Source organism: Rhipicephalus microplus, chromosome 3 (assembly GCF_043290135.1).
Source record: "Rhipicephalus microplus isolate Deutch F79 chromosome 3, USDA_Rmic, whole genome shotgun sequence".
NCBI lineage: Eukaryota > Metazoa > Arthropoda > Arachnida > Ixodida > Ixodidae > Rhipicephalus > Rhipicephalus microplus.
Window position 1 is genome coordinate 12,019,274 of NC_134702.1, and position 25,961 is coordinate 12,045,234.

Consider the following 25,961-nt stretch of genomic DNA (forward strand, 5'->3'; position numbering starts at 1 on the left):
GCATCAGCCATACAAGTCAATGCCACTAAATTTAGCATAGTGCATTAACACTGAACGCATATTTGTTACTGCTGGTTAGTGTTGAGGTTGCTCTCGAAGAGTTGGAGTCGCCATGAAACAAAAACAACAATCGCACATTATGCCGGTGTTTCGAAAAGAATCGCGGTACGAAATAGGAAATTAATGCCTTACGGGTTTTATCTGTTGTACACACCAACAGTTTTATGATTGGCAAGGCGTCGAGCCGACAAAAGAACAATGCGCAGTTTTCAAAAAATAAAAAAACTGCGCAATGTTTATGGAGGGCTTCCCAACACAACCCTTGGAATAAATCTCGTCTACTACGATGCTCTCGGCGATCGTAAAGCACTCATTGAGTCAAAACCACGTCAGGCACTGTAAGACAATGGCTGCTTGTTTGCAAGGTTCTCGCAATTTTAAACGTATACGCACACGTCTGCCGACGTACAAAATTGCCACTCTGCGCATCGCACCGAGACATGCGTTCTCTCTATAAGTGGTTCGGAAACCGTGTTACTATGTACACTACAGCACGGAGGTGAAAACGAAACGGTACGTTCCAGCTTTCAAGGCAATATTATGTTCAAGTCGCGGGTTAGTTTTTGATATGAATGATCATTGCGTTATGTGTATACATATGGGGATGTCCTTTCATACTTTCCTCTTTTTTTTCTTTTTTTAGGTTTTCTTCATTCCTTCGTTCTTACGTTCACTAATTTTATCCTTTCTTGCTTTCTTTCATTATTTCTTTTCTTTTTACTTTAATTGTTTATTCATCACCATAACAAGCCATGTAGAAGTCTAAAACTTCAGTACTCTTCGACTGTTGATCGTATGGGAAAGCGCGAAATAACGAGGGCAATCTTATTGCATCGTGTAAGCCTAACCTTCTCGTTTACCTCTTGTCCTCTTCAAGTTCGATTCGACTGTCCAAAATATTTAGCAACATTTCCACAAATATAAAATGCGAAATGGAGTGGCTACATTCGTCCTCGCTATGTAAACATGACCCTTCGTATAGTCATTATCGTTGCATGTGTAATGTAGTGGACGAGATTGCAAGGAATCGAAGGGAAACGAAGATAACGAACATACAAGACCAGCAGGTGTAATTTCGGTGTGGTTAGGCTTGGCTCTACTTTTTTATTGCTGCTCTCGTTAATTTGTTACAGGGGGCAACGTGGACTTAAGTAGTGCCAGCCAAACACAGCTTCAAGAGAAACAGCTGAAAGAATGGGATATTAACAACAAAAAAGATTTTTTTATCTTTGAATTGTCTGAAGGACGTTTGAAGATAATAGAAGTGATAATGGGAGGGAGGAAGGGAGCAAAGAACAGGCAATAATCGCAATCTGTTTCTATCCCAGCTGACTGTGGCTGTACAGTAACACTTGTTCGTCGCAAACACCGTGAAAATGAAAGGAGCTTCCCACTGCCTGATTCCTCATCGACACACACTTATATCAGGAACGAAAACCACGCTACGTATGTGAAAAAATAATATATGTAAGAAAAAAAGAAACGAAGCAGTTCGACAAGCCCGGAGTTTGGCAGCTTTCGAAGAAAGAAGGCGCCCAGTTTGCGCAGCAGTTATTTTTGCTCCACGGAAGCGAGTGGCTCACACCTGAAGGCGCGAGTTCGGGGCGCCGTTGGAGGTTGTTGTCTCACAAACAGCCAAGTTGTATATTCCGCAGCGCGTGACAGAGAGTGGCCGGAACGCAAGGCCGCACCGATATGCGGGGTGGTCCTTTGTGGCAGGCAGTGCGAGCCGAGTGCGTTGGTTGATTTGTTTGATAAGAGTCGCTTTCTCAAACTTGTGACTTTTCGCCTTTTTTTTTTCGCCAGGAAAGATTAAAAAGAAATGTGTTCACCCCGCACGTTGGTTCTCACGTCGGAATACTTGTTTCTACTGTTCAGTCAAAGAAGAATTGTTCGGGGTTTTTTGTAACGAGGCCGTGATATGATTATGAGAAATGCTGTTGTGTAAGACTCAGCAAATTCCGACCCCCTGACGAACACGGCGAATGATGGTAATGTATACACGAGCCGACTGCAGACTCAATAAATTGCTCTGTTGTGGTCGTTTGCAAGGGACGTTGGGATTGAAAGAATACAAGATGAAGACAGGGTCAACCGGGCAAGCACCCAATCGCGAGGTTAGGTCACTCCACTGTAGGTAGAAAGCAGGAGGCACGAAATACAGAACACAATGGTAGTAAGTGCCCCATGTTGACGTTTCTGCTACGAGTGATAGCCCCTAGAAGTATGAAAAAGAGTCTTCCATGTTGCCCGAAACTTTTTGCAAGAGGTACCTATAGAGCAACAGCGCTATTACTATCGTCGCACAATTAGGACAAATTTAATTAAAAACAGATGCAGGATAATAGGTAATTATTGTTGCATGAAGATGACTATTACATATTCTTGCCTTGTAAGACATTTTGGCTTGGTCTGTGGTGTCTTGCTTGCGCCATGCCTTTTCCATTCGTGCATTTTCAAAGAATGCCGATGTGAAACAGTATATAAGAGTAATGTTGGTCCGCAACATAATGCAAGTTCAACGTCATGGGAAGATTATGGCTAAATATCTCTTACTCGTTCACCCACGCGCACGAAGAAGCGGTGTGATGTAGTTTCAAGATACGAAGCAGAACGCGAAGCATTCATACATTTGTGTCTTCAAACACTTCTTACACATCTATACTTCGTAACGGCCTGAAGAACATCTGCGCACAAAAAGAAGTGTCCGCGTTTTGAAACATGCTTTTGCACTTAAACAAAGTCGAATGGGATTTGTGCAACATTCCTCGTGTACGACCGGGGCGAATAGTGCGACACATTCCTTGTTTGCTTTGTACTGCTAGACCGATTCATTCCATTCACAGCAGCTGCGATTTGCTCGCATAGCAATGAAAAAGCCTCTTAAAACTTGGCTATGCACGGAAAGTCATCGTGGGGCTGTTTGATGGCCTTGTATAATAACCATGCACCCACATTTTCTAACGTTTGTTCGTCTTATTCTGCACATTTTTCCCGGTAGTATAGTGGTTACAGTGCTAGGCTGCTGACCCGAAAGTAGTAGGTTCGATTCCATCCTCGGCGGTCGTATTTCAGTGGAGGCTGAATGGTAGAGGACCATGTAGTCTGCGATGTCATTGGACGTTAAAGAACACCAGATTGTCGATATTTCAGGACCCTTCACCTTAATTGGAAGCCTTGCAATAATGGCTGTAGCCTGTAAGACCTCCCAAATAATTATTTAGTACACAGAAACACAGTGTCCTTTTCGTCTTCTCTCCGTATATCACCGCTTCGTAAACTATGTAGACTTCTTTTTTTGACACGTCTGATTAGGTCATAGAAGTTGCACCACCATTCGCACTGCTATAAGCACTCACGTTTGTTCGCATTCTTGTTCTAGCTCATCTGGTTAAGTTACAATGTTCCCGTCTCCCTCGTTTGTCCACTTTCTTGATCTCGAACATCTGATTAACCCACATTATTTGCGCTTGCAGTTGCACTGCTAAGAAATTGAAACATCGAGTGACTGATTCGAAAGAGTTATTTTTCGACAGTATGTGTTCATTTGAGTCTGATTGCGTTACTCCCAACAACTAGGTCTCGCGACTTCCGAGATTCGCGGCAGAGAAAAACACACAACGGTTGCTTATGCACATAGAGTTTCATACAATAATAACTAGAGAGGAATCTGGCGCTGCGATCGTGTACCCTCATGGGAATTATGGGAAGTACAGGCTTCGCATTGGATCGCGTTAACAAGTGAACTGTCCACGGATCTTTTTTGCAGTTTCAGTTTCGTTCTTCGCGTAGAGTGGGCAGTGGGGTGGGTGCAAAGGACAGAAGCTGCGCCTTTGTTGTTCAAAGAAGCTGAAAACTGCTAGGCCTCTCAATTTACTGCAATGCTCGAGCTGTATAAGCCGTGTTTGACAGTTAGGGCGAAGCATCGTCCACTCACCGCTGCGCATAGATGTAGCGTCCCATGCCAGGGCAGAATATTACATCAAGTTCACGTTTGTTGTTAGTGTGTCCTGCCAAAACTCGTTGAAATCAACTGCAAAACGACGGCGACGTGAAGTAGATGCACCGCGACGCTCTTCTGACTCGACTTCACAACAAATCTAGAAGTGAGTTGGGGGCAGACCACTTGAGCAGACGGACCTGACATCGCAGCAGACAAAACGTTAAGTGTTTCTCACTTACTACTGCGCTGTTATTTCCATAAATAGATATTGCGTACTTTCGAGTGCCAAATAACAATGTTTGTTTTGAAACGTTGTAGAGAATAATTCATTGCATCTTGGTGCCAAATATGGAACGTAATGGCAGAGCAGCGCATACCCTTGTGGTTAAATTTGTCCAGGTTTCGCTTGTACAGCCTAGTCGAAAAAAACTTTTGCAATAAAGTTTGCGTACAAAAAAGTGAAGCAAAATTCAATTTAATACAACTTCATATTACTTTGTTTCACATACCGAAAAGAAGCGTCAGGAACCTCAAAAACGTGATCCATCTGAAGCAGATCCAAAGCCTGTATTTCCCATAATTTCCATGGGGTACAAGCACCACTGAAGGAGCCCGCGCAGACACTAGCACCATTCTAGGTATTATTCCACTGTAGGTATTATTGTATGAAACTCTATGCTTATGCGATTGCCTAAGTCGACTCGTATAGGCGAAAGCCGCCTTCGTTGACTTCTCAACCAATGTACTAATCTTCCCTTTCCTCCCCCACCCCCCCTCAAAAGCTTTCCCTGCTTAACGTGCTTTTGTGGTTTCGCCTTGGCTCCAGAATCCAGGGACGTCATTCCTGTGGACGTGCAGTGCTACTTTCCTCTTTCTTCTTTCAGTTTTCAGGATAACAGTCTTTCTTGGGATACTTCATCACCAAAATTATGGTTTGCCTGATTGTGTCTTTGTAAAAATTTAGTCACCCGGCGAAATTTTAAGCCCGTACGCAAAGCCAACCCATCTTGTTCTGGTGGCTGCGTTCATACTCCTTGCCTCCAGAATCCAGGGACGTCATTCCTGTGGACGTGCAGTGCTACTTTCCTCTTTCAGTTTTCAGGACGACAGTCTTTCTTGGGATACTTCATCACCAAAAAATGGTCTGCCTGATTGTGTCTTTTAAAAATTTAGTCACCCGGCGAAAGTTTAAGCCCGTACGCAAAGCCAACCCATCTTGTTCAGGTGGCTGCGTTCATACTTGTGAACATTGTCTATCAAAAACAAGATATTGCGCTAATTTGAGGCGCAACGTCAATACGTGAGTGTTAGGCAGTGTGTATTTTTATGCAAAAATGCATAGATACGTAAGTATAAAGACCAAATGTTTATTATGCTGCACTGACAATGCGACGATATGAACGAAAAAGCGGGTGGTCTCTACACTTAGTTCGAAAATTCAGGGGCTTTAACTAAAAGGACCCGGTGTCACACCTACCAATGGCTCTGCGTTCGGAAAAAAAAATAAAGACAGAAACTTTCGCTTCTTCGCATTACTGCAAGATGGCGCCACATCTCACGCAGTGCCTCCAAACAGAAGACATTGTCTTTCGACGTCCTTTGCAGCGATGGATGGAGGTACGCGGACAATTTTTTATTCCACACTTTTACACTCTTCCAGGGTAGCAAAGGAGACTCTCATATGGTCGACCGCAATGTCTTTACTCAACTTGCTACCTCTCTCTCGTACATCTCATGCATTCCAAGCGTTCCGGTCCTCCCCCAGTTTCGCACTGCCTCTGTGACCAGCTCCTCATTTAGCAAGTGGCATCATGAGACGACTTCATCAAGTAAAGTCAAGTTATGTGACGTTATATTGACGTCACACATCTCGGCGACTTATGACGTCGTAATGAACTAATGTGGTGATGTCTTCACGTGGGGATGGTTCTTTTCGCGTCACTCGTACCGACGCCGACGGCCGATTCTCGCGCTTGTTGAGGCATCCATCACCTTAATAAGACCTCGTGCTTGTTGGCGGCCTTCCCCCCGGACGCGCATGCGAATTCCTAATGCACGTATTACTAAAGCTGTGCCCTGATGTCTAACCGCGTGAAGCAGAGCCGACAGCTGGCGCGCACTGCTCCAAACAGTGTGAGGGCGGATAACGTCGCCGACTGCGCTGCGGGGCGCCCTTGGCTTCGGCGACGTCGGCGGCCGGGTCCATGTGGCCGGTCGTGTTGTCGCGAGTGAGCCCGCTCACGGGGCTGTTGTCGGGCGGCAGCATGCATCTGCCGCCGCTGCTGCGCCTTTTGTTCTCGCCAGAACTGATAAGGCTGCTATCGCTAAGGGCCCGCTTCTGCGGCGTCCACGTCGGTCGCCCACCCCGGCTGCGGCCTCCGCTTTTGCGGAGCATGACCGGTCGGTCCACGCAGTAATAAACGCACCATCTTAATGAGGCGAGTCGCTATATGGAGACACATCGCGGGAAATCATTAAGAGTTTATTACGCGCCCCTGCTCAGCTCGTAACGATCGTTCGTAAAGCTTGAGAGAGAGATGCAAAAATACAAATTTGGGAGGTTAACCTCACGAAATATCCTGTTGGCTACCTAACACTAGGCAAAAAACATTAGAGCTAGAAAAATGATGATGACGAAGAAAAAAACAACGCCAGGACTGCGCGTAAGGCGCAATACAGTCACAGCGAAAGCTAGAAGAGTGGCCTTTCAGAGCCTTTTCGAAACGCTCATTGTGTGACTGCTGCAAGCACACTTGCTTGATACCCACTGGGTCATTATTAATAAATTTATTTGGGTAGTAGGTTGGCATTCGCTATGCTATTTTTCGTCATTCTTCTGAGAAGCGTGGTATCCACTAAACACTTGCAAGGAATGTTTTGCGAATCGTTAATGCAGTGGCTGACGACGATGATGATGATAATGATGATGATGATGATGATGATGATGATGATGATGATGATGATGATGATGATGATGATGATGATCAAAACTTTATTACGCCCAAATGAGGGGACCGGCCCAGAGGTCGGTTACGCTGCTTGGAGGAGGTTAGCGGGGATCTCTTGGGACACCGCGACCTCCAATGCGCGTGAGATTAGCCGGCGTTGCTGTGGTGTGAATTGTGGCTGAAGTGGGTACGCGCCACAGTTAATAGAGAAACACGAACAAGCTTTTGTAATGGGCTGGAGCATCGAACGACCCACTCTTCACGCTATTCGCATTGTGCGACGACCGGTTGTTCTTTCGCGGTTTTAAAACAGTTTATAAGTCGTATTAACGCGATTGCTTTCCCGACGTCAAGCCTGCCTAAGGCAAGTTTGACAACAAGTCACAAGCACTCGTGTAACTCAGTGGTAGATTACTGGGCTGGCATCGAGTGGACCCGGGTTCAAGCCCCACTGTGCCATTGGTGCTAGGTCAAGCCTGCCTAAGGCAAGTTTGACAACAAGTTACAAGCGCCGGCATTACTCAGTCGTCGAATACTGTGCTGGCACCCAGTGGACCCGGGTTCAAGCCCTACTGTGTTATTGGTGCTAGGTTTTTTTTTAAATATAATTTCGCGCGATGTGCTTATAACGCGTGACTCCACTTGTGATCTCATAACAGTTTTCGCTGTAACACATTCGCATAATCACTGAAGCTATATAGTACGAAGATGTCATAGAATGCCATTTGCTGATGTAGTATACTACAATTGCTCATGTAGGTCTGTTGTGCGTAAAAACTGCAATACGCATTCGTATCCCCTTGTTGAAACGGTACAAAAATGCGTAACTCTAAAACGACTTCTTCTAACAGTGGCCTGTCGTTAATACGCGCAAACGCAGTGGAGAGCGTTCGTTTCTGAATACTATATCATGGACAGCAGGGAAAAAAATATTGTAATACTGGATGTTCTTAAACTGTAACTGGGATCGTTTAAAACACTACATTATCCTGCTTTTCTGATTCCTTCCGTCTTTCTTTTAACCATGGGAAAATTATCCAACAGGGAAAGTTCACCTTTTCTTGGAAGGGACTTCATTTCACCAGCAGATTCCGGTCATATCACCTGTTCAAGGACTTGTGATCACTTCAAGCCTTCTCTCACTTCTATCACATCACTTCTATCTTGCATGAATAACAGTGATATTAGCATGTCGCAAAAGTAAATATGACTAGTGACATCGTGGAGGAAAGCAAGAACATAAGAAATGAGTGGCGTGGTATGTAAGTACGTACGGTGCCGCGTTGTTATGCTCGAAGAGGTGGTTATGATTTGCTGCCACGACGGCCACACATATATGGGGCGTGGTGCACACACACAAAAAAAAATGTGCTTAATACATGGTTACGTTAAAGAACTACGGGTGGTTGTGAATTAATTCGTGGTAGCCCACAACGACGCGGTTCTGGAAAGTAAAGTCCGAGCAATGACAACTACAAGAGAATATGTCACTGTGTCCGAAACGAGTGTTACAGGCCCGTTTCGATATTCTAGCATTGAACATATCGAAAACTACAACGGAAAACCTCTTAAGGTTATACCTATACGGCTAGGCTACGCCGTAGCGGCAATGAAATTATACGTGAGAAAAGCCGGCCGTGAGACGCAAACAAAACAGGAGTAAGAGACAACACGCTTACTTTCGTAGAAACGTCTTAATTTTTCACTCGTTTTAATCAACCATCAGTATGAAATGACCGGCCAAGCAAAAAGCACTTTTACGGAGAATTCAATTAAGACACTTGATAGAAAGATTAACTGCCTAAATTAGGTATTGAATAAAAGGTCGATAGGCTGAAAAAAGAATGAATGAATGAATGAATGAATGAATGAATGAATGAAGTCTCGGAGCACAGCGAGCAACACACTATTTATGTAAGGACTCGGTAATAGCGATTTCACTCATTTAAATACCATCGACGTGGTTTCGTAATCAAAAGCATGCACGCTCACCGGCTTCAGCGTATATGTTAGGAAGAAGTATACTGCAGGCTGCTTGTGAAGAGCTCTGCGCAGAGCGAGGTAGAACGTCGTGTGGTGAATCTATCCCTTCGCGCATATTAAGTTCGCCTGTAGTAACAATGCGACGATTCACAACGGCCAAGATGAAGCCGCACTGCATCACAAAAGATCATTCATTCATTCATTCATTAATTCATTCGAAATTGGAACGTAGATTGTGCAGGGTGGCAATTGAATTAGTATTGCCAGGTTAACCTCCCTGTTTTAGGGGCGAAGCTCTTTGTGGTCTAGAACAATCCCTCGTCCCTCCGGTGTACCTAGTAGCGTCTCCCTTAACACACAATAGATGTCGCTGTCCTATAGAGATGCATGCAAACAGCACTTGGGTGACAATATACTAGATGGTGCTGTGCGTACTCAGTGTCGTCATCGCCATTTCTCGTCTTGTTCCCCCGGTTTCGCTGTCTCGTATAGATGTGTGCAAAATGGCAGTTGGGTGACTGGACACTAGATGGCGCTGGAGGTGCCGCTGCTCTCCGATTGGCTGCTGTGCGGGCTGCGTGGGGCTTGCACCAGGGCATTCATTATCTCTCATCTTCCTCGATCGTCGCCGTATACGTGTTGGATCGCGCTCTGTGGATCGAGAGGCTGCCGCCAAGTGAGCGCGGCGCCGGACGGATTCCGAGACGGTGCGCGCCAAGGGCGCCCATGCCAAGCGTGCACAACGAGAAGCGGATCCTGATCCGGTGCGCGCCAAAGAAGCCGCTGCTAAAAGGGCTCAACTAGAAGCGGACCCCGGAATGCGAGAGCGTGCAGCGGCGGCGAAGCGCACTTGGCGCCGGGCGGACCCGGATGCTGCGCCTCGGAGGATTCATGGTATCACCGAAAGCGTCCGGAGCTTCACCCACCTCACCATCATCCACTCCGTGGAGATGCTGCAATTTTTTTCCTCCTCATTTTTTTATTTCTCTCTCTTTCCGTTTGGCCCAGAGTCTCTGATATCCGAGAGCGGTTCGCGCAACCAGCAGTTTAACAGTCGACGACCAACACCGCGACGTTACGTTCTGTTCTTTACGGGCGCTAACGCAATGAGCTTCGCAAGACGTGATTTCGCGCTCGCTCGATTGAACAATGTGGGCCCCCGCATACATCAGCGCCGAACTGCTTCGGTCGTCAGAGTTTTGCGATGGCAAATACGCTATACCCGATCGGTTCGTGACGAGTTCTTGCCTAGAGCACCGATCGAGCAATGATTGCACAACGCGCCCATCGCTCAATCGTTGCCCCTCAATTAAACGAGACAGACTGCCATTTTCGCGTCTAATTAACGAAGGCGATGTTTGCAAGACCTTCCAGCGAGACGCATGAAGCTAACTTGATCAGCGGCAGGAGGGCACGGTCCCTGTTCTCTTGGTGCTCTGTGTAATGTAATGCGGACGTGAAACTATGTTGCAAAAGAAAGAAAGAAAGACAGACAGAAAGAAAGAAAGAAAGAAAGAAAGAAAGAAAGAAAGAAAGAAAGAAAGAAAGAAAGAAAGAAAGAAAGAAAGAAATGTACTATTTGAGCTGACCCTAAGGTTAAACATCGAAGTTAATCCTTACCATTGGCCTTGATCCTTGTTCAATCTGAAAGTACCTTCAATAGAGAGGCTGACTTAACTATACGTATTTACGAGTTGTTTGTTCTTCGTTTACCATGTAATGTATTTATGTGAAAATATCTTTTGTAACAATTTTTGGCATGTTTGTGGCTATTTCGTGCTGCCGCGATGTTTTGTTGGATTGTAATTGATATTCACTGTTTGTGCGAATAAATTTCTCTAAACAAACTAGGTCATGCCAAGGCAACAAGAGTCAGATATGCGAAAATCTTGCTGTTCCTCAGCGACAGCAAACAAAGAGAATTGCAAAAGACCACCCGGGGTATTGCATCGCTACCGCTATTAGCAGCGATAGCTGCTCCTCGCTTGGATTTGGCAGCTACTCGCTTTTGTCCTGACTTGCCTCTATCATTGCGTCGTTTCTATAGCAACCTTACGTAAAGCTTAGAACCAGGCGCTAGACCTAATTATATGGTTAAACGGTAGTACCGGGCGTCTTTGCTGCGTAGAGATAATTATTTTTCCAAACTTTTTCACGTGTTGGGATTAGAGTAGGCAGTCTGGTTCCTTTTCGTACAGTCGACATTGTCAACAGGGTGAATGCTTTCGCTCGCTTCTGGTGAAAACTCTGTCGCGATCTGTTTCCTCACGTTCGTTAACTAGTCTAAGTTTTTTCAATGATTGCAAAACTACTTTCATTTACTAATGGGGTACAAAAGAAAAGTTATAGGACATGACATAGAGATACGTTCGGCAAAGTATCGCTACGCTTTAGTGAGCCGCTCTTTACAGAAAAGAGGCGGGAAACAGATAAGAAAAAAAATGAGAGAAGTATTTCGGTAAAAATTCAACGTATACCACTGACAAGTACTGTAGTTTGAGGATAGAAGAGCAATGCGTAAGCGACTGCTGTAAACGCAAGTTATATTAACGTAACATTACCGTAATTGAAAGTCAGGATTTACGTGTGGATTCAGAGTTTGGCGAGAAAATGTAATGTTTGACGAGAGGGGTATACAGAGCTGTTCTTTGCATGTTAAGATTATTAAAACATTTGAGATAGTTTATCAAAGCCCAAAGTATTTTCTCTAAATTCTTTTGACCATTATTACAAGGAACCGGTGTGGGCATTTGTGAACAGAACTCATGAAGCATGGCTCCTTGCCTTAATGCGAGGAAAGGAGCGGGAAAAAAAGTTTAATCACCAGGAAAAGAAAAACGTCAAAATGGCGTCACAAGTAGCCGAAACTGGCTAGTACGTCACATGAAACCATCCCAAATTTTAAGAATCCGTCCAGGGCGAGTGGAGTTACAAAGGGTTTGTCGCATGCTGCAATTGCACTGTCTCTTCTGTCGTCCCGACGAAAGCGCTGGAAGCTAAGCAGGGAGTGGTTGCAGGGGCAAAGAAACTGCCGCGCCTCGTGACCTTGAGCACTTTTTTTTTCTTCGAACGCGCGGCTTTTCAGTGTGATCGCGTGCGCAAGCGTGGGCAAGTAGCGGCCTCCCGCGGTGATCTCTGTAACTTGCTTTTTTGCTCACAGACGCACAGACAATTTTTCGCTCACAACCAACAGGGCCGACGCCGACGGCGGCATTTCTGTGACACAAGCTCTTTAACGCTATCGAATTAATTGAGTGCCGTTTCTACAAGAACTCCTAAAACACGAAAGATACAGAGCCTCCAATGCCTCCGAACTCGAAGGTAGTGTTGCTTTCAGAGAGCTTCACATAATAATATCTCGGGTCTAACGTCCCAAAAGCACGATATGATTGTGAGAGACGCCGTAATGAAGGGCTGTGGAAATTTCGATCACCTGGGGTTATTTAACGTGCACTTAAATCCAAGTGCAAGGGCCTCAAACACTTTTGCCTTAGAATGGTTTGCATCTGGGCTAGTTGGTGATCTTGCATGTCGAATGGTTGCAGCTAAATCTCCTCGTCCTCCCTGTTCTCGTGTTTCTTTTAGCTGCGACCATTCGACATTTTCATCTACATCGAAAATGCAGTCATCGCAGCCGGGATTCAATCTAGCGACCTTCGGATTATCAGTCGAGTGCCACTACACCTCCGCTGCAGGGCTGCAGAGAGCTTTCGCGACTGATCAATAAATCGACAGAGAAAAATAAAGAAGGCTCATTTCATTTTGGAGTTGTTTTAGAGAAGTGCACAAGGGTCTTTTAACAGTGGAGATGCTCTTGGTCAAGACTTTTATGTACGGAGACCATTGTAGATTACAGATTTATCCATATGAAGTGGGTAACTTAAACTGTGGATATGTGCCACTCTTAATTCCCACAACTCCAACTAATGATTGATCTAAGAGCTCACCATTGCGCCCACTTCCTTCACCCGCTTTATTGCACTTCATTCCACTTCTTTGAACATCGCTACACGCCACCAGTTTTACTGTGTCAATAGTATTCACCAAGCTGAGCTGGCTGATTTTTTAATTGTTTAAACCCCTTTAAAATGCTGAGATAACTCTCGGTTTATGTATGCCTTGTTGCCAAATCCTTCGAATAAGAAACATTAACGCGATTAAAGAAGACCTCTGCATGCGAAGCCTTTCACAATCAAAGAAGAGCCGTAGGTGATTCATCTCTTTTTAAAACAGTCGCCGCCTGCCTACGCCCTTGAGTCTTGCCGATGATTCCCAGCAATCATCAGATGGGGCGGCATGAGAAATTAATATTCCGGTACGCCTCGACTTCCTCTGGGGACAAACTCTTCCAATGAGCAGCACACATTACGTGCACCTCGGAAACAAAGCCTGCTAGGACTCCACTAAAACAGATGGGCAAAGATAACCATGGAGGAACAGCTGCTGTAATGCTTTTTTCGGCACGACTTGTTTTCCTTCGCTGAAAACGAGTAAAACGCATAAATCGATCCAACCTAGCTTGCATTCCACTCTCTGCTGGTGCGTCCAAGAAGTTTTGATAAGCTACGGTTGGTTCGCCAGATGAGCTAAACTCATTTGATTTCAATCGATCATCTCTTGTCTCATCTGTGCAAACCGGTGAGCCACTTTTAAACCCATTCACGAGAAACTCGCACGCTGTCATCTTTAGGCTTTAGTTGCTGAAAATGACACGGAAAATGTTCTGGAGTGTCCCACTGTGACCTCTCCTCGCGGTGATCGGATGTAGAGTTGCTGCAGCAGAATATGGAACCCTGGATTGCTGATATCAAAGACGGCCGCACCTGGCGTTCCGCATTCGCTGCTGTGCGGAGGCTTAACTAACGCCGTGGCACCTAGATATTCAGTCTGTGTTCAGACTCTCTTTGATGGAACTAAAAACACCGAGTGCCAAAAATCGGTGCAGCTCTGGCTTTCTAGAAACGATGCTGCAAGAATTCCTTATTACAAGCCGCATGGCTGCTTCAATAGGTGCTACCTTTCCATTCTGTTATAACAAGCTTGCAGGGGAAAAATGGAGATAGAAACAACAACTCTACATTCAGCAGCACAATAAAATAAAAACAAAACAAGCCATCAACCTAAAATAAAAAAGTAAAGAGTAAACATAGCAAACTTGATGAACTATACATAAAATAAATGGACATGCGTGAGTTGCCTGGCAAGACTGACTACCACACGTGGAATAGGACGTTCACGCGTGCACTTTTTCTGTCGCAGTTGTATATGCGGAGTAATGTAACACTTCGTAGACTCATAGCAGATGGCTGTTCGTCACATAAACGTCTTCTGAAAAGATCGATGTTTCACTTTTAATGAATATTCTCTGCAAGCCTGGTAAGATGCCGAACTATATAGACTTGCGAAATATAAGCGAACATCTCGGCCTGTTGGCATATTGCGTCCACGGCATAAGCGATGCGGCATTAAAGTATAAGAAAAAAAAACGCTGCATTATGCATTGCTGTGTGACCTTGTGTACAGCTGCACAACATCCACAATGCATGCTTAAAAAGAACTCTTTCTCCATCTTTAAAACTTCCCCACTCAATTCTCCTCTCTAGGGTAAAGTACCAGTCCTTCTAGACAAGCTAACATATCTGTCATTTCTTTCCCTCATGTTGCTACATTCTTTATACAAAGATTTTTTAACTCAAATTTTGCCCCGCCGTGGGGGTCAAGTGGCTAAGGCACTCGGCTGCTGACCTGCAGGTTGCGGGACCGAATCACGGCTTCGGCGGTTGCATTCTCGATGGAATCGAAAATGCTTAGGCCGACATATTATTGTTATAAAATGCGTCGAACCCCACATATTTTTATTCTAACCCATATTTATTATAACCCAAAGACGTTAATGATATGATGATCTGTTTTTATCGAGTTCACTTGTCATTTACCGGTGCCACATTTAACTGGTGCCAGTACATGAACGCATGACCTTCATTGTTGCCTGCAGCAACTGAGGTGTCTGCTAAGCACACGGCTCATTTTCCGGCATGGAGGAAGGAAACGGTTAGGGAAAATCGTTGAGATATGCGGCAGAAGCAAACAAAAAAAACAGAAAAAATGAAAAGAAGAAAGGTTGCACAGGAAGCTCGCACATGTCAAGCTATGAAATCGCCCATTTACCCGATAGAAAAGGGCCTCCTGAATTTCAATCCGCTTCTGTCATAACACAACTCCTAATCTACTGTAGCAGTATTCTGGAAGAGGAGAAAATCTCCCCATTTAATCAGAAAGAGAACTGTAGAAACAGAAAGAACCATTCCAGCAACCCGGTTATGTAGCTGAACCATTTTGTCATGAGTGTAAGTGAGCCTTAAAACAAATCAATAACATCCTCTCCGGCCGATGTCAATGGGGAGATGGTTCTTCGGAAAGGATGGATATATTTTTTTTTCTGCGTTTCAGATTTAGTGCGCAGAAACGATATGAAAGTGTTTGCTCAATCGAATCTCTCTTTTATAACTCGGTATCGTGGGAGAAACGGACACCATCGATCACTTTGCCTCCTTCCTGACCACCGCTATTACCAATCACTTCAGCAGCGGTGGGAAATAATAGATTCAGCGCACGTAGCATGTAATAGAAGTGGTATTTTAATAACTACGTTCTCATATTTCTCCATATTGTCATCTGCAGTGACGGGGCAAGTGTTTGCAGAAGTAATAGAATAATATAATAATACTTGTTATGATCTTGCGTCCCGAAACCATAATGATTATAGGAGATACCGTAACAGGGCTCTGAATACTTCTATCACTTGGGGTTAAATGTGCCAGTACCATGAGGAAACGTTTTTTTTAAATTTTTAACAACGAGGCTTTTAGCAGACAGTTCCTTGTATCTCGTATTATAAAACTATCATCATCATAAACAGGCATGTGCCACAAAAATCTGCTAAGTCCCATTACTTACCACTGGTCCACTAGAACTGAAAAAGGTTATAGCACAACAAATGACTGCCAATCATATCGCACACAATCATAGAGATCCATTAGTCGCACGAACATAAATCTCCCTCCTGAGAAAAAAAAAAGCCACAATGCGCGAAGCAAGGCTTGCTGCTATGCGCGAACGTGAAAGGCAGCGTTCAGATGATCCGGAGCATAAGGCCGGGTTATCGGAATAAAATAGACTGCGGTGTCAAAAATATCTCGAATACAGGGAGCACAAATGTGCGGCAAATACTGCTGATGTGCGTTTCCTGCAACAAGTGGAGTGAGCTTTGCCTCGATACCGGTGGCGTCGGCGCCACCATTGTCAGAGCATCGCGCTCTTTGTCAAAGACGAGCACCACGGCTGAAGAACCGAGGACGATAAGGCCAATATAGAGACCAAACTTGCTACAATCTCGCCACAGCCGAGTTAAAGCCAAGTTGAACCCTGCTACAGCCAAGTTGTGCTTAGGTGCAGCAATAAGTAAGCATGGGACTGATCAGCTTCTCTTGTACCGAGCTTGGAACGGCTTAGTGCAGGCTTTGAGCCATTTTAGTCATCTCTTCGCGCAGGGATTCCCTTAATTGATGCCTCTGATTCAACTTTCTAATTTGTCTCGTTGAGTGAGGCAGTCAAGCTACAAGCTATATTCGGTGGCAACGTGTGTGCACTGGTGACAATTTTAGTACCATGTAATTTCGTCCCATCTCATGAAAACAAGAAGAACGCGTGAACAACATTACTCCGGCGACTAACAATTGCTCCTGGCACCTTCGATCCTGCGACCTTTGTGTCAGAAGTCAGGTTCCCTAACCACGAGACCACGGTGGCAAATGCAATTCGGAAGTTTCGAGCTAGAGAACCAGTAAACTGGGACGCTCACTGCAACTTCAGCCGACGGCTGACGCCATGACACATTACGACATGGCAGACGTCACTGCCGAAAGACCACAAAGCATTCGCTTTATCTCAAATGCCACAAAGGAGATAACAAAGCATAACGGAGGTAAGAAGCCGCGGGGAGGACGATGGGATACCGGGACGTCGGACCGAAACACGTGAATACCACGCTGTAGAGATCACCGAAACTCAATCGCGATTTTTTTGCTACTTAGGTTCGGCTGAGTTCAACTTTACACTGGCAGTGAGAAGCACGAAAACACGGAGAGAGAAAATAACGCTTAACCACGCAGCATCGGATGCTTTTCTTGTGCGGCACGTGCTGTAGCCGCAGATAGCGGTTTACGGCCTGCCGGGACCCTCGCGCGAGTTAGTGGAGAGAAAAAGGAGGGAAATAAAGCAGCAGGGAATGGAAGGGGCAGTAGTGCAAGCACTCTTGGCACACTCAGCGGTGGAAGGCACGCGGAGCGTTTTTAAGCGCGGCCAGCTGAACGCTGACTGGGCGGAAAAACACGTTCACCGGCGCAGCCTTGCTCGTTGGTTCGAAGCGCCCATTACACCGCCCTCCGGAGAGAGTGGACACGCACGCCTAAGTGTTTACCCCGAACGCCGACTTCCGATCTGTTCCGGTCGTGCTCCGCAGTGATCGCACTTTGAGGACAGCGAACTTCGATGTACTACCGTTGCCGCCATCGCCTGGCAATAACGGGGCTTCTTTCGCCTGACCTTCATCTTATCTGAGTATCATTTGCTAATGAGTGTTCAAAGCGGCCCTGAAACAATTTCTGCTCGACATGCTGTTTTTGTCGTCCTTTACGTGCCCTTTTTTTCCCCGTTTTGCTTGTCGTAGGTGCCTCTTGTGTCAACCAGACAGAAGCAGGCTGAGTCGTTGCTTGAGAAGAGTTTGGGTGTAGGACAGTTGGTGATACATGGTTCTTAATGGTATTTAAAAAACCACACGGGGCAGTGGCGCTGAAGACTAAGATCAGAACCACGTACGTGTGTACGGTGAAACAACAAAGTAGGACAGAAAAAAAAACACCGGGCAATCTTGCACAAGAATACGCAACAGGCGTTGGATAAATGACTGAAGGCAGCAGAGAAACCAAGCACTTTTGAATCATAGGGAAAGGAACATATGCCCCGCGCACCATGACGAGAGACAATTGTTTGGACGAGAAATGGACATGATTTACCGCGAACAATTAACGTTGCGCAGCATGTTAGGCCCCGTGCGCGGACCTCCAAAACAGTGTCGGGTAGTACTGCCATTAATTCATTACTTGTCTGAAATTGGCCTAGTCGGAAGGCTATAATGATAGAATATTTCACAAAGGAAAGCCTCGATTTACCTGATACCCTAACTGCAAACAGTTTTATTAGGTTCAATTCGTCACTACTTTTTTTTCATATTTTCCTTCCCTCTCCTCTGAAATTGCTTAGTCCCCTTTGACGTCCCTGTACAGAGTAGCATGTCAGCGATATACGTATAGACTCCGGCAAAAATCTTTTTTTAATAGTCTCTTTCTTTTTAGTCATCCGCGGTAACTAAGGCTGATGGGCACAGTCATCATCCCTTAGCATCGCATAGCCACTAGCTCTACGATTTCTCTGCACAGTTGTCAGTTGTCAGTGTCACTTCGAGGTTTGTATGTCGTGTGGTTTAGCGGCTATCTTTGCTAAACATAGGGCGTGTTCGTGTCCGGAATTCGCTTGGTGGATTCGCTGTTTCATTTGAACAGTGCATACCCATAATTACCACTCGTTCGGTCGAGGAGAGCATATGTAAGTTACCTTCACGGTTCATATTTTTTCAGCCAGGTCTGGTCGGTATGTGACGGGAGCAGTTGTATATATAGTTCTGCAGTCAAATTGGAGGCTGTCATCACATGCTCAGATGTCCGAAATCGACGCTGTGTGAATTGAGTGTCGGTCTACCGTAAATGCATCCGTGTAAACGCGCGATCATGTTGAGCTATGCTCGTGGTTTATGCCAACAACAAGTATTGGTAGTGCTGGGCCAGCGAACTTTTGATGCAACGCGCTTGAGCCGTATTCGTGGGCACAAGCGTTCAGGCACATTGAATGTTTGCAAGCAAGGGGAGCACTTGGGCAAAGAGAAAGAAAAAAAAAATGAAGCGTATATGTACTAAAGCAGATCGGCATAGCAGGGTTCGTCAATGCCCTGCTTCATTGCGAAGAACCAGCTCGCAAATACTAGCCACCGACTTCATGAAAGCAGTGGGTTTCTAGGCGAAGAAAAGAAAGAAAACATTATTTAGAAAGTAGTATTTGCAAATAGTGAAGCTGCCATAAAGTTTCAAACAAATACGTTTGCCGAAGAAACTTTCGGCCCCAAAGTTGTCATTAAAGTTTTTTTTTAGTTGCGTAGAAGAATTCTTCCCACAATTATGGCACAGGTAAAAAGCCAAGTCGTCAGTACTAATAAGAACAAATGCGCACTTCCAGCTGAATTGTTTCTGTTGAAACCAATGTATACAGAATTTGCTCACAGAGACGCTTTGAAGAGCATCGACAAAGGTGTATGTGCTTGGTACACCGATCTGTAGTGTGTCTACATGAATAAAATTTAAAAAGTGTACGACTGTCGACTGTTGGTATTTCTTTCGCCATAATTATTGTATATAAAACATGGAACAAATAGCCCAAAAATGTTATTAGTCTGTTTTGCTTGACTATATAACAAAAGAATTACATCATGAAGAAATGTCGGCCACGTTGAATCAGTGGTTAAGTGGCTCGGCTGTCGACCTGAAGGTCGTGGGTTCAATTCCGGCAGCGGTGATCGCATTTCCATGGAGGCGAAGCGGTGGAGGCCCGTGCGCTGTGCGATATCAATGCACGGTATAAAGAACACCATATATGGTCAAAATTTCAGAAGCCCTTTACTATATACGTGTTCCTTTATAATCATATCGTAGTTTTGGAACGTTTAATCCCACATCTTAAAAAAACTACACGCTGAAGAAAATCAAACAAGCACGGTTAACGAACATGCCCTTGCAACAAAAAAAAAAATGTATGTAATAGGTCTGACAGGGGTGTGCACGAAGTGTACAAAAAAGAAAGGTTGCTAATTTCGGCTAGCGTAATCGACAGCAACGAAGCAGACACTCAACGAATGCTATCAACACGTTGCTAAACGACCTTCAACATCAAAGCAGAGTGGTGAATGCTCACATTTGCGCAGATGCAACGTAAATCAGAAGCTCAAAACATGTTTTTCAGCCAGGCAATATCATCGCGGAATGTCTGGATCGCCAACGAAACAAGGTAACATTCCAGAGTTGTTTTTTCTACGCTCAATTATGTGTGACGCTATAGAAGGCGCATTCAATTCTCTGCAATAAATATAGCGCTTATTGTCTGGGTTATACTGACGGAAAAACCCATAGGAATTCTTAAGCTCGCTCAGCCAGTGTTTCATTTCGAACTGCATACAATCGTTGTGTTTACGCAGCCTCAATATAAGGGGTTTATAGTTGTCCACTGTTCTGCGTGGTAGGTTAGCAAGTGCTCGAATTTTTTACGTGTTCGTTTTATTGTCATTGTGCGCGTGAGACTTTTAAATATGGCATCATGGAGTACATAAGAAGTGAATACATGGATTTAGGAAGTGCATGTATTCGAACTGTTAGGTGTTTTAATATTAAAAATACTAATGTTTTTTTGCGTTACATTCCACTAGTTCAGTCGTCTGTTTACCCGATCGCATAAATTGCCATAAAAGTAGAATATAATGAGTTCCACCAGATAACTCATTATTAAACGCAGCTGAAAGTGCATATTTTCGCTATAATAATATTTACATCGTGGTCTTATTTGATCGGCGTTGTACGTATTAACGCAGTAATGTTTATGAGCTCGTTTTGCAGAAATTTGTGATTCAGCGTCGGCTTCGTTGGTTATGAGCAAAAAAAAAAAAATCAGCATTGTCCGTGAGTTAAGAATCGAGACAGTTGCAAATTAATAAAAATAAAGAAAAAGATTTGATTCAAGTGGGAACCGAACTCAGGCTGCATGTGTGGCAAGAAGGTGTTTTCCCGTATGGGCACGCCACTATTTTTTTTTCCTTTAATGGTATTTATTCAACTTTATCGTGGCAGTAATTCAAGACACACGCAGAGAACTAGTATGTTCAGTTGTCTCCTACCGCACACCAGTGCTTGAAACTGTTTCGAAAAACATAAACACATAATGGCTTATACACTATAATGTGATGATATGCGAGGCGCCCCCTGAACGCATCTAACAGTGCGTGGCGGAAACGCACTATTTCACCAGGCGTCAAAACATACGAATCGCGCAACTGGTGGGTTGTTTCAGAGCCTATCCATGAAGAGTAGCTCAGATATTGTTAATCGTCATCATTAGCAGGATCAATACCCTCAATAATGTAGTCGCGCGTGTGCTGCAGAATGGGCTGTGTTTATCTCTCTTCCCTCTCTGCTCTCCATCTTTCATCTCCCCCATCCTCCTCCCATGCGCAGGGTAGCAAACCGGCTGCCTATAGGCTGGTTAACCTCCCTGCCGTTCTTTTCCTCCTATTTTCCTTCCTTCAATAATGTGGTCAGATGTGCAGATGCGCGTGTTGGGTAATTTCCCAATTGGTTTAATGATGAATGATGACGGTGCGGGCACTTCCCAACAACACTTGCAGTAGGCATCTAGGATCGTTTAACACGGCCAACTCACACGAGAACACAAGTTCATTTCCTTGCAGCTCAGTTGAGGTGACTACCGAAAAGCGATGCTATAGGCTATCAGTTGAGAAGGTCGCGCGGAAAGAGAACAACTACGCTATCGGGTTCTACTTTTGAAGAAGAAGCTCAAAAGTCACCCAATTTTTTTAACGAATGCGAGTGACACTCACTACTACACGTTAATATTTCTGATTGATTGATATGTGGGGTTTAACGTCCCAAAACCACTATATGATTATGAGAGACGCCGTAGTGGAGGGCTCCGGAAATTTACACGTTATTATTTCTCATGGCTTTGAAATTGTGCCAACGTGGAACCAAGTTCCATTTCGATTTCTGTGTGGGGTTTCACACTGAAGTGTATATATGCAAGGGCGCGCCAGCGCTGAAGTGAAAGCTGGGAATGGAATGCGTCCTGTTTTGTGTTCGTTTCGGGCTCAGTTTCCGAGACCGCTGATAAATGTGCGAGACTTTTGTATCTGCTGCAGGCAGACCTTTGTTTTCCGCGTTAGACAGTATACCCAGCGGCCGCACAGTCTCGGCCTCCGCATGGCTATCAGTGACGCCTGACGCAGCCGGTCTGCGCTGGTTGGAGAGACTCGCATGGGCCGCTAAATTTCACTTTTTCTTAGCTCGCTGTTTACGAACAAGACTGGCGACAGAATAACTACCCGGACACCGTCTGTCCTACGCCTTGTTGGTATACAGTGCGCTAAAATAGTGAAATGTATAACCAACGCGCCCAAGTCTACGCTGTGTCCCTTTAAATGTCTGCTTTCAGAAGGTGATAACGTGGCGCTTACTACTCGCCTCCGGAACGCACTGGTCTGTCTGTTGATGCCTTGCTTTGCACAATTTGCCGATAATTCCAGACGAGATAGCGATCAGTGAGCAATGCGTGTGGGGACCCGCCATGGTCGGCTAATGATTGTGGCACTCGATGCCGAAATCAAAGGTTGCGGGATCGAATCATGACCGCTGCGACCGCATTTTCCTGAAAGCGAAATGCTAAAGGCCCGTGTACGTTGATTAAAGGCTCACGTTAAATGACATTCAATGGTCGAAATTTCCCAAACCCTCCACTAAGGCGTCCTTCATGAACACACATCGTCGTTTTAGAGAAACCCCAACAATTATTGTGAGTAAATCCCCAACATTCGAGTAAAGCCTCAGTGGTTTTGCGTTGCTGTTTTCAGTAGCTTCCACGCAGCGACTGCGTATACACATGCAAAGATGGCCGCGTGTCAGGGCTCCAACTTCAGCTCTCTGCAGCCAGTCTCTTCCTAACACGTGCGCGGTGCTTATAACACTCTACAAATTTGTCTTCGTGCGTTTGACTCTTGGAGTGTACGACAATAACATTACCACAAGAGCGCAGCAATAGTTTTAATAAAGTCCTTCACGTCCTTGCTGCGTCGTGTTAGGACGTTTGGCATGCTGCACTTCGTCTAGAAAACGCCGTGATAATAATAATAATAATAATAATAATAATAATAATAATAATAATAATAATAATAATAATAATAATAATAATAATAATAATAATAATAATACTTTCATAGGTTAACGCCCTGCCGCGGTGGTCAAGTGGCTAAGGTACTCGGCTTCTGACCCGAATCCCGGCTCAATCCCGGTTCGAATCCCGGCTGCGGCGGCTGCATTTCCGATAAAGGCGGAAATGTTGTAGGCCCGTGTACTCAGATTTGGGTGCACGTTAAAGAGCCCCAGGTGGTCGAAATTTCCGGAGCCCTCCACTACGGCGTCTCTCATAATCATATGGTGGTTTCGAGACGTTAAACCCCACATATCAATCAATCAATCAATCAATCAATCAATCAATTCATCGGTTAACATATTGAAAGGAGACACACGCTTGCGCAAACATACGCTTATGAACCCTGCATTGTGAGCGAGACGTTCAACGTAACTCGGCAGCATATACTTATTATATTATATTATATTATATTATATTATATTATATTTGCAGCCTCGGTGGAACATCTGCGTGAACCGTAGCTTGGACATGCACGTAGCGTACCTAAATATACTGTGAGATGACGTAGGCTATTCAGGTTTCACGGTCGCGCGTGCCCAAGTTATAGTATATAAGGCACCATAGAGCACGGTGTTCAACAGGCTTCGTGCGATGACACGTGTCGCTTCTTGACCTCATTTTCGGAGCCGCACTACCACCTTTCTAAGTATTCGCTTTCATCGGGCTACCGATGGAACGTTTTCGTCTTGTTTCGTTTATTTCCCTTCTGGATAAGTGTCTCGTCAAAGATGTAGCCGTCGTTAATTACTAGCCTCATTGACGGGACTAAAGTGCAACAGATAAATAATACGTCTTCTTAATATTCTACCAGTTCGAAAAAGTATGTCCCGTGAGCACGGCTAAGCACGTGAGTGTTAGGACTCATTTATTTACCTGGTAATGTGGGGATGATGATATGGCGAAGAAGTTCTAAAGGGGAGGTGCACAGTGGTGCTAGCCACCCCCAGCGTCTACGCACTCTCAGTCACCAAGTACACTTTTCACACACACACACACACACACACACACACACACACACACACACACACACACACACACACACACACACACACACACACACACGCACACGCACACGCACACGCACACGCACGCATATATATATATATATATATATATATATATATATATATATATATATATATATATATATATATATATATATATATATATATATATATATATATATATATAACCAACTGTAGTAAGAATCACTATCATGGCAGACCAGAAGGTCGCGGTTCGATAGCGTCCGCGGGGGTCGAATTTCGATGGAAATGAAATAATTGAGGCAAGTAACAAACTTAAAACGTACGGAGAAAATACAGAGATGGCGGAGGCCACAGGGTCATGCGCCTTCCTACTATTTGTGTAGGAGACAAGAAAGTTTGAGAATAGAAAGAAGGGAAATAAAAAAAAATACGAAACAAATAAACCAAAGACATGCGACAATATTACAGCACGAACGTAAAATAAAAATGTTCTGAAATAAAAAATATGTGCATAACTCGACGTCGTGCAATGACTCACATGTCTGTGATCTTTTCGGCGCGCTCCTGCGTCAGGAGTCGTGGGATGGCTGCGATGCGGTCGCTTTCCAGCTGGCAGGCCAGCCTCGGTTCCAGGTGACAGGAGCATCCCAGGCTCTGGCAGAACTGCTCGGGTGGCAGGAGGCGCCTGGTGGCGTTGGCCGAGCCCTGAGCGTGTGAAGAGGCCGACGACCCGCTGCCCTGGAAGCGAGGCACTGCCGCCACACGTCCGCCCGAACAACAACAGCACAGCACACCGGCGGCGACCACAACAGCGGCGAGCAGGCCGGCCCGCATCGCGTCCCAGGGCGGCGCGGTATCCTTCGGAGGACAGCGTGTCCTAGCCGGCAGGAGTGTTATCCTTCGTCTCCGAGGAGGTCATGTCGCCGTCACGGAGTTTGTTGCGTGTTGTCACCGCGCGGAAACACAAGATTATCAAAGTGGCGCCGGTTGTTCCTATTGTGTCGCGTCCCTAGACGACCCGAAAAAGACCACGCAGCGTCTTCTGGCACGACCCGGGGACTGACAGGCGCGCGAGTCGTGGGCTTACCTGACCCGCGCTGGTGGGGCCGAGCCGGCGGCGTCGGCACAGATGATCAGTTGATCGCGACGGTCGAACGCCATGGAGAGCGTCGACTTCCAGAGACAACGCGAGGGACTAGATCCCCTTTCGGGAGCGAGGTGACAGCGTCTGCTCGTCGCGCCTAATCACATCCGAAAACAAACGGGACGACGATCGGCGCTCCGAAAAGCGCGGATGCAGCAACATGCGCGCCCACCGTGACAGGCCGGTGCGTCGGGACGCTAGCTCTGATGTGAGCGCGCGCGCGTGCCTAGCGATGCCTGCAACCGGGACGGCTTTGCGGAATAGGAGAGAGGTGTGCCGGAGGGAAGGACCGAAGCGGTGCGGTGGTCAGGTAGCGACGCCCACGCCCGTGTTCGCAACTAGCGCTTCTCTGAGCCGACAAGAGATGTCGAGAGTGGATGAGCTCGCGACGGGAGCGAAGAGGAAAAGCTCCGGCATTGTTGCCATGGAGACAGCCCGAGAAACCGCCGGCCGGCGGCCAGAAAACGAAGATGAGGACAGAGCGCGTCTTCCAGGGCGCGTTTTTCTGCGACGTGCCTATCTACCCGTGCTATTCATTGGAAAGAGATTTATACCATGTGGCGAGCAGCACGGTTTAGTGGGCTGCGCGCCTGTCTCGATAGGACCCACGTCTTGTTCGACACCTTTCACGAGCGACTGGTCATCGACAGAAAAGCGCGTCCGCGTCATTTCTCATGCTCGCTATTGTGTTCGAGCATTACTCGATCGTGGCTGACCTTGGTCGTTGATTTGTTCCG

The 25,961-nt window shown here is 45.6% G+C and overlaps 1 protein-coding gene across 4 annotated transcripts in view; it reads right to left on the reverse strand.

Moving 5' to 3' along the window:
• Positions 1-25,407, reverse strand: part of LOC119182182 (high affinity nerve growth factor receptor) — a 152,837-nt gene extending 127,430 nt beyond the window's left edge. For all 4 annotated transcript variants that reach the window (XM_037433274.2, XM_075888893.1, XM_037433271.2 and 1 more), the window contains exon 1: positions 24,619-25,407. In XM_037433274.2, the coding sequence (XP_037289171.1) occupies positions 24,619-24,914 (296 nt within the window). In that variant the 5' untranslated portion in view covers positions 24,915-25,407. The remainder of the gene's footprint in view (positions 1-24,618) is intronic.
• Positions 25,408-25,961: the final 554 nt, after the last annotated feature.